At 42.4% G+C, this 16236-nt stretch overlaps 1 protein-coding gene across 1 annotated transcript in view; it reads right to left on the bottom strand.

Moving 5' to 3' along the window:
* The window catches only part of LOC138667806 (alpha-2-macroglobulin-like), a 66456-nt gene that overhangs the window by 32720 nt on the left and 17500 nt on the right, over positions 1-16236 (bottom strand). Inside the window, exons 13-17 of the mRNA XM_069755897.1 lie at positions 14512-14578; positions 13358-13503; positions 11142-11291; positions 6788-6958; positions 2616-2718 (exon numbers count right to left, since the gene is read on the bottom strand). Coding sequence (XP_069611998.1) covers positions 2616-2718; positions 6788-6958; positions 11142-11291; positions 13358-13503; positions 14512-14578 — 637 coding nt within the window. The remainder of the gene's footprint in view (positions 1-2615; positions 2719-6787; positions 6959-11141; positions 11292-13357; positions 13504-14511; positions 14579-16236) is intronic.

Raw genomic sequence — 16236 nt, 5'->3', positions numbered from 1 at the left:
ACTAAATATTCAGCATCAAGACATCTTGATAATCTACCCAGATAGATTAGCGAAATTAGGATTATTTAGTCTAGAAAAAAGACGACTGAGGGGCAATCTAATAACCATGTATAAATATAAAAGGGGACAATACAAATATCTCGCTGAGGATCTGTTTATACCAAGGAAGGTGACGGGCACAAGGGGGCATTCTTTGCGTCTGGAGGAGAGAAGGTTTTTCCACCAACATAGAAGAGGATTCTTTACTGTTAGGGCAGTGAGAATCTGGAATTGCTTGCCTGAGGAGGTGGTGATGGCGAACTCAGTCGAGGGGTTCAAGAGAGGCCTGGATGTCTTCCTGGAGCAGAACAATATTGTATCATACAATTATTAGGTTCTGTAGAAGGACGTAGATCTGGGGATTTATTATGATGGAATATAGGCTGAACTGGATGGACAAATGTCTTTTTTCGGCCCTACTAACTATGTTACTATGTTATTATGAGTTGAAAAGTAGTCAGGAGCAAGGAGGATAAGATTGTCAAGAAGTATTCCCTACAGTGTGGATTTAGGGGTCTGGTCTGGTATCTCCATTAATTTATACTGTAATCTAGGGTCAGAGTTGAGTTAGGGTTTTAGTCTGTGGTCTTTAAGGGAATCTGTCATTAAGTTTTTGTTACACACCATGATGTAGGGCAGGGGTCCCTAACCTGTAGCTCGGGAGCCACATGTGGCTCGCGGTCCCATGAATTTTTCTTGCGGCTGTCTGCCAACTTGGTGCATTAGCTCCAGGTCTAGCAAACAGGTATGAAAAGCACATCTGAAAATGGTGAATTTTGTGAGCAGCCCTGCACAGAAGAGCAGATCTGGATGCACATATACTGGTCTTAGGGGTTTTGAGATGATTTAAGTATGGTACGCAAGATGACACCACCCGTCAGAGGTGCGTGAAGCTGGATGTGACTGTGTCTTGGGAGTGCTTTACAGGAGAATACTGAATGGGGGTATTGTAGGAACCCCTGGATCTTTGTATACTACTTTGGAGTGATTGATTTTTGTGGAAAAGCTTTGGTTACCATTATGCCTGTAAGGGGGGGGGGGGGCTTTGGTTGCCACTATTGTGAGGGGGTGGGAACTGAATGTGGCTCGCGACCCTCTCTCGAGGCTGGATGTGGCTCGCGACCCTCTCTCAAGGCTGGATGTGGCTCGCGACCCTCTCTCAGAGCTGAATGTGGCTCTCAAGGTCAGAAAACGTTAGGGAAGTATGATGTAGGGACATACTATCTAATTGCAGGGATGTTTCACTTATTACTCTATGTGTTTTGCTGTTGTAATAAATTCAGTGTTTTATCAGTTGGAGATTATCTCTAGAGTACTAGTCACATGCCACCTGATGCAACCATGCACCCCACCACTGATTAGTAGGTTTCCGTCAATATACAGTGTACACAGAAAGCTGTCAATCAGTGATGTGGGCGGGGTTATACACAGCTCAGCATTGTGATCACTGCTAAATCTACACCAGATAAATGTGATTGAATCGTAACTGCTGCACTCAGTAAACTATGTTATATAGCGCAGGTATTAGGGTCTCTGTCTCTACAGTTTGCTGTTGTCAGTTTGCATAGCAAAAACCTCCTATCAGAGTCCCTTTAATTAATTTAGAGTGTATTCTTGGGTCAAAATTTATTTAAGAGTATGGTCTTGAGTCTGAAATAATTTTTGGTTTGAGGTATAAATATATTTGGGTGTATGACGAAGCAACGTGTGAAACGCGCGTTGGAGTGGGGGGGCAGCAGTGGCACCACACGTAGGATGAATCCTGGTTAGTATACCTTATTTCTATTGTTCATGGAGATGTTTATAGACTATCAGTTGTACTTTGGCACTTTGCGGTGTTTATAAACATATATACACCGTCTTGACTGTATTAGGCATTCCATTTACGGTACTTTTTCTAATTTATATTTTTTCCAATACCATTTGGATTAATTATATGCACATTACTTTATTAATTAACAACACGTATTGATATTCATGCTTATGAAATTCTCCTAATCTTACCACAGATCAAGTTTATATTTTATGTGATGCCCTGCTCCCCTTGTTTTTAATTACATGTTCTATGTTTTTATCATGTCTAGTCTTTTTCTTTTTTATTTTTCGTCGGTGTATCTTGATTGGTGTTCCAGTAAAGTTTTGTCATTTTTTTGAATAAGATTTTTTTGTACTATTGTTTTTTTGATTGATTTCATTGTTCAAGTAGTTTTGTATGTATTAGCTCGAGGTGTCTACTTGAACCGACTTTGTATATATATATTTTTTTATTTAAATTAGGTTACATATACTCCCTTTCTTTTTTGGTATAATATGTTAAAAAGAAGAATGCTTCCATTCATTGACAGCAAAGAGAAATGGTTAAAAGGTGAATTTATATTTTAAAATAATCAGTGCAATGCATTACTGTATAATAACAAAGGGTCGACATTGACTGTTAGGATTGCTACTTCCAATAGGTGGCACTAGAGTTCTAGTCCTCTTCCTCTCTGAAGAGATAACTTGTATAATAATAGTAAGGCGGAACATATAGTCTCAATTTCTTCTTTGATTTCGTTATATATCTATAGCGAACTTACCTTCTAAATCTATCGTAGTTGGCATCATGGAATATGAATGTTTTTCATCACATTGCGGAAGCTTCCTAATATCTGCACTGGTAAATACTTTTAAGCTTAGAGCCTATGAGGAAATGCAAAGTAATGTGAATTGATCATAAATGTGAAAGTATGTTTTTTAAGCAATGCAGCTACTCTTCGGATGCAAATTTTTTCCCTAGTTATAGGAGTATTCCAATCTCCAAGATCCTACGTAGTAGGTGTAATTATAATAATAATGTTAGCAAATACCTCCAATTAGAAACGTAGTATAGTTTTTCTGATTCGCTATGTCTCTTTCCTCATGTGCAGGTGAAAGGAGATGGACCGGACCGCGGGTACCTGCATGCCGGGTCCGGAACTGAAAGGGATGCATTCTCTGTCTCCCGGGGAAAGCGTGAGAGAGGCGGACCTTCCCCTGCTGCCGGAGGGAAGGAAGAGGGGGACAGGGCTTCCTGCTGAGAGGAGGGGGTGGGGGGAGCCAGAAAAGGGCGCACAGCCAGAGAGGAGGAAGCGTGCGCAAGAGGAGAGTTGCGGGCCAGAGCATAGCAGCGTGCAGAGCAGCGGGCAGAGCGCATTTGGTCTTCCTTGCCCTCAGAGAGTACTGGTGCTGTAGCAGGCTGCATAGAGGAGGCCCCGTCACCTGCAGAGACAGGCGCGTACAGTAGCACGCCAGAGAATGAAACCGCGGCAGAGATGTACAGAGTGGAGCAGAGCCATGCAGAACAGAGGTGTCCAGAGCCGTGCACAGAGGGCCGCAGCAGACATAGAGAGGGGTGCTCCAGGCGGTAGCACCAGCACCAAAGAGACCAGCGTCACCTGCCGCCAACAGCGGGGACTTAGGAGAGCGGGACGTCCGGTGTGTGCCTAGTGACAACCAGGGAGTACCAGGTGCTGTACACGACGTGACCATGAGTACTGCACACGCGCTGCCCCCCAAGAGAGATCACACAAGGGACTGAGACTTGCACCCTGACGTGGGGAGAGAGTAGTTGTCCTGATCATCTGTTACCTGACCACCCCCCATTTGAGATAGTTAATGAGCCACGTTGGGCTCACACATGACTGTGGCCCGTGCCTTTAATAGCCACAGTAGTGTATGGACTAGGCCCAGTGGAAGGTACCGGAGACCGACCACTGCTGCCAGAAGATGGAGCCAGCGACTACAGTACCCTCCAGGAAAAGGCACTACTTAAAGTGCGGCAGGAGCTGCAGTGTGAGAACTTCCATATACTCTTCTTTCCTAATTGTTGTGTTTGAACTGTTGCATTTTACCGTGCCTTTAATACCGTTAACTCTTTACCTCCCTGCGTGGAGTAGCTCCCCTGTAAATAAACCTGTTAACCCTTGCTCTGCTTCCCGTCCGTCACTGCATCCCGCGTTCCTGCTTGATATCTTACACAGGCATTGCAGGACCTTAGGTATCTATGGTGATGAACTGACAGTTAGGTACAGTAGCTAGTGGTAGTAACCATGGATTCCTAAGGTCCTGCGATGCCTGCACAGGAGGAAGAAGACATAGTGAATCAGAAGAACTATACTACATTTCTAATTGGAGGTATTTGCTAATATTATTATTATTCCTACTACATATTGGGATAGGATCTGATGGGAATACCCCTTTTAAAGCCATTCAAAGTGCACTATCAATTGTATGAAAGCATGTTTTTTTATTACAGAACTAGAGTCGTGCAACTAATCTAAGTTCCCTATTCCTAGTCTCATACTCTCCAACTGACATCTTCATCTTTTTTCGTCGCCGCTCCTGACGGTCTCCAGCAGTTTGTGACCCGTCAGATCGCTTCAGAGTTTGTTGGGCAATCCACAAGATACAACGCAATGTAAGTCTATGAGAGCCAGAACGATGCTGAAACGAGGCTCTCATAGACTTCCATTGAGAACTTGTGACCGTCACCGCTGGCTTCCGATCAGTCAGAAATTACACATAAGATGGCAGATCGGGACAAGAACAGTTGAGGACAGAGCCTGGTAAGTGTAGAACTAGGGGCAAGGATCTTAGATTAGTAGCATCACTCCAGCGCTGAGATAAAAAAAAATGGTGGAGTGGTGCTTTAAGAAAGGATTATAGTGAAGGAGTGCGCACAATTTTCTAAATGCATTTGTAGAAGATTCTGCTTGTAAATAGTAACATGGTTCCTGCTGTGAGCTACACATATGAGACAGAGTTACACATTACTACACATTAGCACTCGGACCAATGCTATACACTATGGGGCAGTGCAGATCTACAATTTTTTTTCATGCTGATTCAGCAGGAGAAAACAATGGCAGCAACCAATAATCGGACGAAATGCACCCATACAAATCTATGGGTGAGTGTGAAACATCAGACTGCACCGGGATGTCATCAGAGTGCAGTCTGAGTGCCGCGAACACAGAGACAATGGAGAAGATGGAGAAATTAAGTTCTCCATCATCTCTGCACCTGTGATATGATCACACTACGCAGAACAAACCTTGATAGAGTTTGAGCTGAATGTCATTAGTCATTCCTGTTAAAGGCACATGATGGCTGATTAAATCAGCCATCATGTTCAAGGAAATATGCAAGCTTGGCATGCCACGGATTGAGGCTGTAATAGGAGCACTGTTTGTGGTCATTTGAAAGCTCTAAAAAGGACTACTACAAATAGGCTTGGCATTAGCTACTCTGTTTTCCAGATCTCTAGTCTTTACACTTTAATTCCTTTTTTAGGGATCTAGACTTAACAGATACACCCAGGTTGGAGCTATGAAGTCAGCTGCCATTCTGCGGTGCCAGCTGACAAGAAGAATGGTCTGGGAGCCAGGTCAGAACCAGGAGGTCAGTAAATGGTCAAAATCACAAGACAAAAGAGTAGTAAAAAAACCAGCCGCTGTAAAACGAGGAATGTCTACAGGGAGTCAAATCAGGACACTGAGACGTTCTCTTGCAGCAAGTCAGATTAAGGGATCATACTCACATGCAATAAACTCCGATGAGTCTCGCACGTCAATACCCGGCATTGCCGCTGGCACTCAGGAGCGGAGCATGCTGCCGCATAGCAATACATGCAGCCGCACGCTCCGCTCCTGAGTGCCGGGTGCAGTGCCGGGTATTGACGTGTGAGACTCATCTGAGTTTGTCACATGTGAGTATGATCCCTTAAACTGTCATTGGGCAGCAGGATTTCAGGAGCTTAAATAGCTTGCAGCCACACCCAGGCCACATAGGAGGAAGCAAACACTGATAAGTTAACTTATGATCTCCCAGTACGGTGGCTCAGTGGTTAGCACTGCAGCCTTGCAGTGCTGGGGTCCTGGGTTCAAATCTCACCAAGAACAACATCTGCAAGGAGTTTGTATGTTCTCCCCGTGTTCCCTGGGTTTCCTCCAGGTTCTCCAGTTTCCTCCCATGTGCCAAAGACATGGTGATAGGGAATCTAGATTGTGAGCCCCAATTGCAACATAGATGATAATGTGTGTAAAGCACTGTGGAATATAATTGCGCTATATAAGCAAAGCATAATAAAAAAAATACGGAAAGAACTAGCATCAGAATACACAAAACTAGAATAATCTCCTTGAGTCACCCGTAACAAGATCATGGTGCCACCTGGTGCCAAAAGTAGAGCCTGGAAGGGCAGGCACTGACACAGAGGCATACTATATCACATGTGGTATTATAAAATTATTTCCCATTACGAGCATTTATTCTAGGAAGAATGACCTTAATTATCAAGTTGTATGAAGGCACCATATTGCAGCAGATGGAGGGACTCTGAGACTCTGTACAGTCTCCTACATGCCTGTCTGTCATATTCATGAGAATTGAGGACCAATATTGAGCTCTCATTTTCTTAAGGCATTGGCTCACTTTGTACACTTGAGCTTCGTGCCTTTTTGGAATATAGTTTCTTTCACCTATCACAGTGCTTGCAATCATTTATCGCTTGAAAATGGAAATGATCTTTCAATAGTCTGCAATCACAACTACAACTCTTTCGTGCTTTAGATCTTGAAAATATGCATTGTCTATTAGAGAGTCGTGCTATAACTATGCACTATTTTAGGGGCAAGATTTTCTTGTGACTCCACAATTATTTTTGGCCTTTATACGGTGCTATGTATAAAGACACTTTATGAAATGTAGTTTTCCTGAAGCAATGTTTTACCTTAAATACACTGTATACATCCACACTGCCACTATTTTCCTGGTTAATGAGGTCATCAGAAAAAAAGGGAGGTGAGTCAATAAGTAATCCATAGTCACATTTAATTTCAAGTTCCTCCTGGATACGATAATCATACCCTCCAGAATGAATGGAGGCGAAGAGGTCAAAAACCTTTAAAAAAATGTAAAGATAATGTTAGGAGTTTGAACATAAACAGCATCCTGAATAGAATCCTAGTGCACAAACACGTGTCTACTTGTCTTCCTGTATTACAATTTCTTGTAATGTTGAAAAATGGCTCCTGGAATACGTTTGGAGAAATGGATGTATCATTTATCAAATTAATGTAATGATCAAATCAAAGTGTTAGATTACCTAGAATGAAGACTAGAGGGGTCCGGCTACAGTGCATTATGTCACCCGATACTATAATACTGAGAGTAAGACAGGTGTGATGTTCCCTTCTGAAGGCCTCTTCATGGTGTTGCCTTTGTGGTCTTCAGAAAGATCAATTTCTAGCTATAGTTGTGTCCAGGATAAAAGCGGGACCAACTGCTGAAGAGGATATACATCTATTACCGTCTTGTACAGTATCCAGACTCTTCTAGTCTTTATTACAGGTACACTAACAGCTAAGAATTACATAAGTCAATGATATATGAGAATATATGAAACTTTAGAATAGACTATTTCATCTTTCATTCTGAAACACATCTAAAAATCTATCCTACGCATGTCAGTACATAATACCAGGTCAACGTGGAATAACATTACAGCTTTCTATTGAAGTCTAGGCAAAGAGTCATGTGAGAGGAACAGAGTATGGGCTCACTCACACTGGAATATATGCAATACAGTGTTCAGGATAAGACAACCTGGTTCAGGGTTCAAGAAGAGTGTTGAGCTAATTTGCTTGGGTTCCCTCTTATTCGGCAAGCTATAGCGCTTGCCGAATAAGCTGCAGAGGGAACCTGGCTTCCTGGATCGCGCCGGGCGATCAGCTGATCGGCACCGCAGCTTCATGTGTCACGGCTGTGTCACAGTCACAGTACATTAATGGGGAGCCTGTTTGTTGGGCTCTCCATGCATGTGCTGTGACACAGTTGTGACACATGCAGCTGCGGTGCCGATCAGCTGATCGACTGGCGCGATCCAGGAAGCCTGGTTTCCTCTGCAGCTTATTCGGCAAGTGCTATAGCTTGCCGAATAAAAGGGAACCCGAGCAAATTCGCTCATCTCTGTTCAAGAACATATTCAGGCAGGATGAATACAGATTCAGGGTTCAGGATTAAATTCAGGAACAAATGATTCAGCAATAGGTTCAGGTTCAGACTGGGACAGGTTCAGGAACAGGTTCAGTTTCAGAATAGGACTGGTTTGGGAATAGGTTCAAGGGCAAGACAACAAACTAACGGGAGCAAAATCAAACTAAACGCTAAAGAGGGAGGATGCCTTGGGTGCTAGATGCCTCCCAGATATTGGCTAGGGGCTAATCTAGAGTGTGTGCTCTGCCCTTTTAAGAAGCAGGGAGCATGAGCGTGTAAGCTCATGAGGTGGACTGCTGGGACACATGTGCTATGCGCAGGCCCTGGTGGCAGGGAGCCGTGGCAGGGTACAGAGATGCCTCCGAGCAGTCGTGGTGGTGAATATGTTGACTTCCCTGCCATTAGGTGGGAGGGGCACATACAGGACATCACATTAGTATATGTCCTTCCAATAAAGGACCTTCGTGGGGTGGTGATTTGCTTAGGGATTGCTTGTGAGAGGCCTCATATTAACTAGTATGAACTAGTATTTTCAGATTTAATCTCTGACCGTTGTTTCTCTTTGTACTACCTTGTTAGATGGAATTTTTCAGATACCTTGTATGTCCTAATGAATACAATATGGAGGAAAGTTAATGGATGTTTCCAAGTTCATCAAAAACATTGCAAAGAGGGAAAATTAACCTAAAAATATTATGACAGTTGGATTATAGGAGCAATGAGAATATACAGCCAGTTCATAGTTATAAATATCATATTTGTGAGGTGTACCTCCTTCTTCCCTTGCTTCTCTTGAAAAGGACGAAGAACTTTCTTCACAAGTCCATTAATTCATTCACACCTACTAATAGCCAAATGGAATAGAGCCGAATACAGCGTATTGCACTAAGGGCTCGTTCAGACAAGCATACAGTATAAGCCGTCTGTGTGTACCACGGACCGCACATGGAGTTATTATTGCCAGTCTGTTGTATAGACCAGAATAATGCATGTAATGTAATGGTAGCTCCTGCACCCATTCGCAATGCACATAGAACTGCTTTTTTTTTTTTTTTTTTAAATAACTTGTTGCCTAGGTTTGTGGCCACCTCTGCCATCTAGGAGCATTTGCTGAACATGTGCAGTGCTTACAAGCTGTTATCTATTGAGCTTGTAAGCGCTGCACTGAAGCTCAAGGGGAACGTGCTGTTGGCTCACGATTCCTGCCAGTTTTGATATTACTGCATTCCTCCAAAGTTGCAGAGGAAAACCTGTCTTATATATTTTTATTGGAGAGTGCACTGCACATGTTTAGCCATTGCCTTAACAATTCCTCTGGTCCAAACTGTCAATCAAGCTGCAACATTAGCTCCCCAGGAAGCCAGGAGTTTGCGGAGCTTTCAGGGGGCTCCTGAAAACAGAATACAGGACAACCTCCTTCATTTAAAAAAAAACATATCCCAATAACATAGAGCTCTGGCAAAAATTAAGAGACCACTGCAAAATTTTCAGTTTGCCTGATTTTTCTCTTTATAGGTATATTTTTGAGTAAAATGTAAATTGCTCTTTTATTCTGTAAACTACTGACAATATGTCTTCGAATTTCCAAGCATTAAATTTTGTATTCATTTTCAGAAAATGAGAAATGGTCAAAAGAACAAAAACATGCAGTGCTTGCAGACCTCAAATAATGCAAAAAAACCCAAGAAGTTCATAATCATTTAGAAACAACAATACTAATGTGTTAACTCAGGAAGAGTTCAGAAAACAATATTTAGTGGAATAACCATGATTTTTAATCACAGCTTTCATGCATCTTGGCATGCTTTCCACTAGGCTTTCACACTGCTTTTTGGTGACCTTATGCCACTCCTGGTACAATAATGTAAGCAGTTCTTTGTTTGATGGCTTGTGACTATCCATCTTCCTCTTGATTACATTACAGAAGTTTTCAATGGGGTTCAGGTCTGGAGATTGGGCTGCCCATGGCAGGGATTTGATGTGGTGGTCCTTCATCCACACCTTGATTGACCTAACTGTGTGGCATGGCGCATTGTCCTGAGGGAAAAACCAGTCCCCAGAGTTGGGAAACATTGCCTGAGCAGAAGGAATCAACTGTTTTTCCAGGATAACCTTGTATGCAGCTTGATTCATACATCCTTCGCAAAGATTAACCTGCTCAATTCCAGCCTTGCTGAAGCATCCCCAGATCATCACCAATCCTCCACCAAATTTCACAGTGGGTCCTCTCCAGGTCTCTGTCTAACCATTAGATGACCAGGTGTTGGGCAAAGCTGAAAATTATACTCATCAGAGAAGATTACCTTACTCCAGTCCTCTATGGTCCAATCCTTATGGTCTTTGGCAAACTTGAGCCTGGCTCTCCTTTGCTTCTCATTGATGAAAGGCTTTTTTCTAGCTTTACATGATTTGAGGCCTACCTCTAGGAGCCCGTTATGAATTGTTCTTGCCGTGCACTTCGCCCCAGCTGCCATTTGTCATTCCTTTTGTAGGTCACTTGATGTCATCCTGCAGTTGCTGAGTGACATTTGAATAAGATGACGGTCAGCCCGGTCAGTGGAGAGTCATTTTCACCCTCTGCCGGTGTGTAGCTTTGTTGTCCCCAATGTCTGCTGCTTGACCTTGTTGTAACGGACTTCTGTTTTAGAAATTTTAAGGATGGAAGCAACATGACGCTCACTGTATCCCTCTGCTAGTAAATCCAGAATTGAGCCCTTCTTTTCCTCTTTCAATACTTTTCTTTTCAACTCCTTTGGCATGGTTAAAAGTTGTTTTTTCATTCCTATTACTTTTCCGATATTACTAGCGCTTGTTTTGCCATCCAGCTTGTCCTATTGCAAGAGGATTGTAAACACCACAGCAGGGTTCCTTTGTTAAATAAGATTTGGTTCAGGTGATCACCTAGTCAGAAGCACATTAAGTAGAATGAGTGTACTCTGGTTGGAATTCAACTGACACTGGAATGGAATGGCTGTCAGACATGTAAAGAAGCTGATTTTTTATATAACTGTGAAGTGGTCTCTTTATCTTTGCCAGAGCTGTACTTTGGTATACACACTAGCTGTCCTATAAATGATGTGATCACTCACTTTCTTAGCAGTCAGCTCTTTCTCTGGTCTCATCAGTACCACACTCTGATCCACCACCCTCAGACCACAGAGGGATCCAGGAGCAGCCTGAACCTGGAGAGACACATCTGATCCTGGAAGAACTTCACCTGGGGAAAACTCAGTTGACACCTGGAAAAAAGTCGCAACTGAATAAGAAAATTGATAATAACATAAAACCACCATTGACAGTCCATGTACCTAACTGAACCTCTATCTATGGATGTTACTTGGCTTTTATGTCCCGGCGCACACTTTTTCACCTCTACTGTGCCACATGGTGTTTCATGTCCCACCTTTTTCCGTGACCACGAGTGTTAGGTGTCGAGTTCCCGCCGCTGCACAGGGGGAATCTCAAACCACCTCCACTGTGGTCTCTCATTCTCCTCCAGCCGCAGTGGAACCTGCTCAGCGGAGACGTCGGTCCCAGCGTCTGGCTCAGGCTGATACTCTGCGCTTGGTTACTGCTGCTCTTCCAGGCTCAGCCATTGTAGCCAGTACTGGTCTGCTGCGAACAGACGTCTCTGGGACTAAGTGCTGCTTTTTCCTTTCTGTGCATGCCCAAGGGAGGAACTCTCATTGGAGGTAGGGGGTCACATGCTCAGGTCATGTAGCAGCCTCAATTGGTCCTCTAGGAAGGTCCTGAAGTTGCTGCAGCTATAATAGGTTCGCATAGCCACATGGCCAATGCGCTAGTATCATTTGTATTTTGTTGCCAGTCTTACTCTGCCACTCAGGCTACACTTGGAAAGTGTCCGTTAGCCGTGGGAATTCTGTTAGGCAGGCAGCTAGTGTCAGTGGGGGCAATTAGTCGCTTGGCCTAGCATCTGGTACCTTCATGTGTGTGGTTAGCACAGAAGAGTCCCAGAGCAGGCACAACCCTAGTTAGGGTCTTTAGTCTCACTAATCATTCCACGACCCTGTGAAGCAACAGGGGTCGTGCTATACTGACCGAGTGACGGAACTCGCGTCTAATTTGACATTATACTGCCATATAGGGCCACAATTCCTCTTGCAGCAGGCTTCTCTCCTGCACGGTGGACCCCGGGCTGTGAACGCACCAATAACAATTCATATCATTACTCGGGCGTTCCCGAACAACGAGTCTCAGTGCACCATTTGTTTTGCATATCCCCGCCTCCCTCACTGGTGAGTGACAGCACTCACTTGACAGTGCACTCTTTGCAGAGAGTTCTCACTCTTAGTCAGTAGGTACTGTCAATCACCAGTGAGGAAGGCAGGAACTTAGAAAATCAATTGGCGGAAAGGTGAACTGAGTTTTATGGCTACACCAAGGGTGCACGTAGCAACCTAATTAGTATGTTTATGTTATTAAATTTTAGTTTATTTTAATCATTACTCATAAGGATACACCATGCTCAGTGTACCTTTTCTATCTCCAGGGCATCCTTTCTATGAACTGATTACCAGATTGAACTGAATATTCCAAATTAGTCTACGCTAAATTTTTGTAAAGTTGTATTATTATATCCCTGTCCTATGCATTTATACTTTCAGATTTTTTTTTCAGTAAAAATATGGTTACGGCTTGTTGCTGCTCTCTAGTGTACTATGAATGAAAATTGTGTAATTGTAATTTAAGTGCAGATTTTGATTCATGACAGTATCCTGCTACCCATAGCTTCTAATTGACACACTGGGGGACTTGGACAGAAGAGGGACCCTGTGCAAGAACAATATATCAGCCCCTTGCAGTCTAATTATTCATCAGTCATCAGAATGCAAAACTCGACTTATTTTGGAAGTGTCAATGGGCCCCCTTACCTCTTGTGCCCTTGTGCAACTAGAACAGGTTTCATCAATGGTATGTCCACACCTGGATTGACATTGTATGCTGTTATTTATTCTATGATCTACAAGTGCACCCAGATCCTTCTCTACAAGTGACTCTCCTAGTTTTACTCCTCCTATAACAAATGGTGTCCTCATGTTATTAGTTCTCAAATGCATAACTTTACACTTCATGTCATCTTCCACGTGGATGCCCAAAGTCAGCATGTAACATATACATCTCTCATAGACTGCACTATTCTGTATAGTAAATGACGTCTGCATAAATAAAAGCAACACTATTAATCCAATCTTTTGTTTCATCATTAATAAATATGCTGACTAGTAATTGACTCATCAGTTATTCACCAGATGTTAAGTGCAAAGAAATAAAAAAAAAACCTTACTTTATTCTTGAAACATTGAAGTACGTCAAATCTTGCAGCATCGGCCAACATTTCTCCATTAGGCAGCAAAATGTAAATGAGGACATAGGCAATCTTAGAATTGCCTGCACTGATAGGGAGGTTCAAGGTGACTTTTCCTTGGATATCTGTTAAAAAAAAGAAAACAATACAAACAATTATTACTTTTATCTTAATAAATAAGTCATGCTACTTATTGCTCTTCGGAGTTTAGTTTATTATGAGCTGTGCCACTGACCCACATATTTATTCATGTACTGTGAAAACTGCAAAAGTTAGTTAAATTTGCCCCCAAAATAGTGGAAACAAAAATGACAACTTATCCCACAAAAGTGTAATATGTAAAATGGCTAACTTTGAAGATCAATTTTGGGTTTTAGATGTATAATCTAAAAAAAAGTTGATCTATTTAGAATTCTGTACTGGCCAATGTGAAAATTACAATATTTCACATTTTTGCATTTTGATAGTGACAATAATGTACACGCTTTGCATAGAGAAATCTGGTGACAGATCCTTTTTAAGTGGCGTGAAAGTGGAAGGTAACGCACATGTGTGATATTTAATGATTATCTCATTATGATTCCATTCAGATGGAGACGTTTATTCTCAGAGAGGTAGGTCAAGCGTAGGGCCTCGTATAAGAGAGATGCCTTATCGTGGCTACGAGGTACACATAAAATTGGCCATTTTTATGCGCTAAAAGCTCTCATTTTTCATATTTTCAGTGCAGTAATGCAGTTCAAATTTTGTGTTTTCAAGTTTGCATGTTTTGGCGCTGCAGTGTGCTGCCCTATTTATTTAAATATATACGAGTTGGCGACTCTGGGTTCAGCACCTGTTCACACTGTGTCTATGTTTGGATGTGCAGATCAGGTTTTTTGAAATGCATCCGAGATATAGACTTGCTTAGGTGCATGTAATCCGATTATATTGGATGCACTCGCAGCATGCTGCTATTGTTTTCTCTTGCCGATTCGGCATGAGGAAAAAAAAATTGCAGATATGAAAAGCCCCATAGTATAACACTGGGTCGAGTGCTCTCCAATAAAACATCACATAGCGCTCGGCCGTGCTATACGGCAATGTAAGCGAACCCTGAAAGCAACTGATGTGTTTTTAGGAGCTTGTCTTACTTTTATTACTATCTTCAGTTATAATTTCCATGGTCCCCGAATCTTTAATAGAAACTTCGGAAACCAACTGTAAAAAAAATAAGAATCATTGGATGATGATGATGATAAGTATAATAAAGGACATGATTATTTCGAAGAGGGAAATAAGTAATATATTAATGTCTACTGTAAATTCACTTAGCCTTTTGGCTACCTTGCACAACTCTACCACCACTACTGTTCCATTTGCTAATTTTGTTACATTTACCCCTGTATTTTTCCCAATCTTTGGGGATTTTGGTTACCACGGCTAGCAATTGCTCAAGATCCTACTTTATGAGAAAATCCTTCAAGTAACCTAAAACCATTAAGGATTACAGGATGGCGCCAGTGAATATTTCAGTTGGATGTGCACCCGAGGACATACATTTAGCTGGAGTGGATTATGGCACAGAGACCGGCCGGCTCCCTGCACTGCATTAAACACCAGCAGCCAATCAGAGGCTGGCAGCTGACATCAGTGTGCCTGTCACAAGCAGGGCTCATGGCAGTGACACTGTCACAAGCAGGGCTCATAGCAGTGACACTGCCATACACAGCCCATGGCTGGCACACCAAAGTCAGCAGCAGGCAATAAAAAAGGATGCCGTACATCATAGGAGAGGAGGAAGGTAAGAAGAATCTTTTCTTTTTTTCATGTGTTGGCAAATAGTGGCAAAATATGCATGATACCAGGAAGGGGCCCAGGATTACTTACATGATACAAGGAAGGAGCCTAGGGTGAAGAACAATATATCAGGCGGGGGGCATTATACCAAGAAGGGCCCATGATGGAGTACATTACACCAGGAAGGAGCCCAGGATGGGGTCATTATAACAGGAAGGTGCCTAGGATGGGGTCATTATAACAGGAAGGAGCCCAGGATGGAAGATACTATACCTTGATCGGAAACATCATTATATAATGAGGGACATTATACCAAGAAGAGGCACATGATTACAGGAAGGGGCCAGAATAGGAAACATTATTAAAGTATTGAGCTCAGGACATGAGACATTACACCAAGAATGGGCCCAGGATGGGGGACATTATACCAGGAAGGGGCCTAGGATGGAGAACATTATTACAGAAATTGGACCAGGATGGGGGACATTATTCCTGAAATGGGACCAGGCCAGGGGACATTATTATGGGAAGCTGCCAGCATTATTACATGGTAGGTGTCTTTATGAGATCCAGAATGCTACAAAAGACTCATACATCTGACCAAGATGGAGGTGGGGGCCCATGATGATATTTTTCACTGGGGCTCTTTGGACTTCTGTTACGCTACTATTTAGCACTGTATAGTAACATTATTTGGGAATACATATTTCATGTGTGTTATTATCCGAGAGCTCTAGTATATAGTAGTATTGCGTGGCCTCTTTAAGTAGCCTACTAATCAGACCCAATTCTATTAGTACAAATAACTGCGCACAACTTTTAAGATTAATTTATCAAATAGATAAATTGAAATTATAAAAGGGCCTATGAAAAATAAAGATAAAAAAAATGTTGCTCATATTTATCAATATAGTGAACCATAATTTGCACCAAATATTAAGTTTACTTATTTCAATTTTACATCTTCAGCTGTGTCATAGGTGTGGAAGATGTGGATGGAAGTAGTGGTGGAGAGGTGGATGAGAGGAGAGGTGGACATGTGGTAGAGGTGGATTTGGGGGTGGTTGGAATCTCCAAAT

Source organism: Ranitomeya imitator, chromosome 2, assembly GCF_032444005.1.
Source record: "Ranitomeya imitator isolate aRanImi1 chromosome 2, aRanImi1.pri, whole genome shotgun sequence".
Taxonomy (NCBI): domain Eukaryota; kingdom Metazoa; phylum Chordata; class Amphibia; order Anura; family Dendrobatidae; genus Ranitomeya; species Ranitomeya imitator.
Note: the sequence above shows the minus strand (reverse complement) of the source record. Positions and strands in the feature narration are given on the sequence as shown.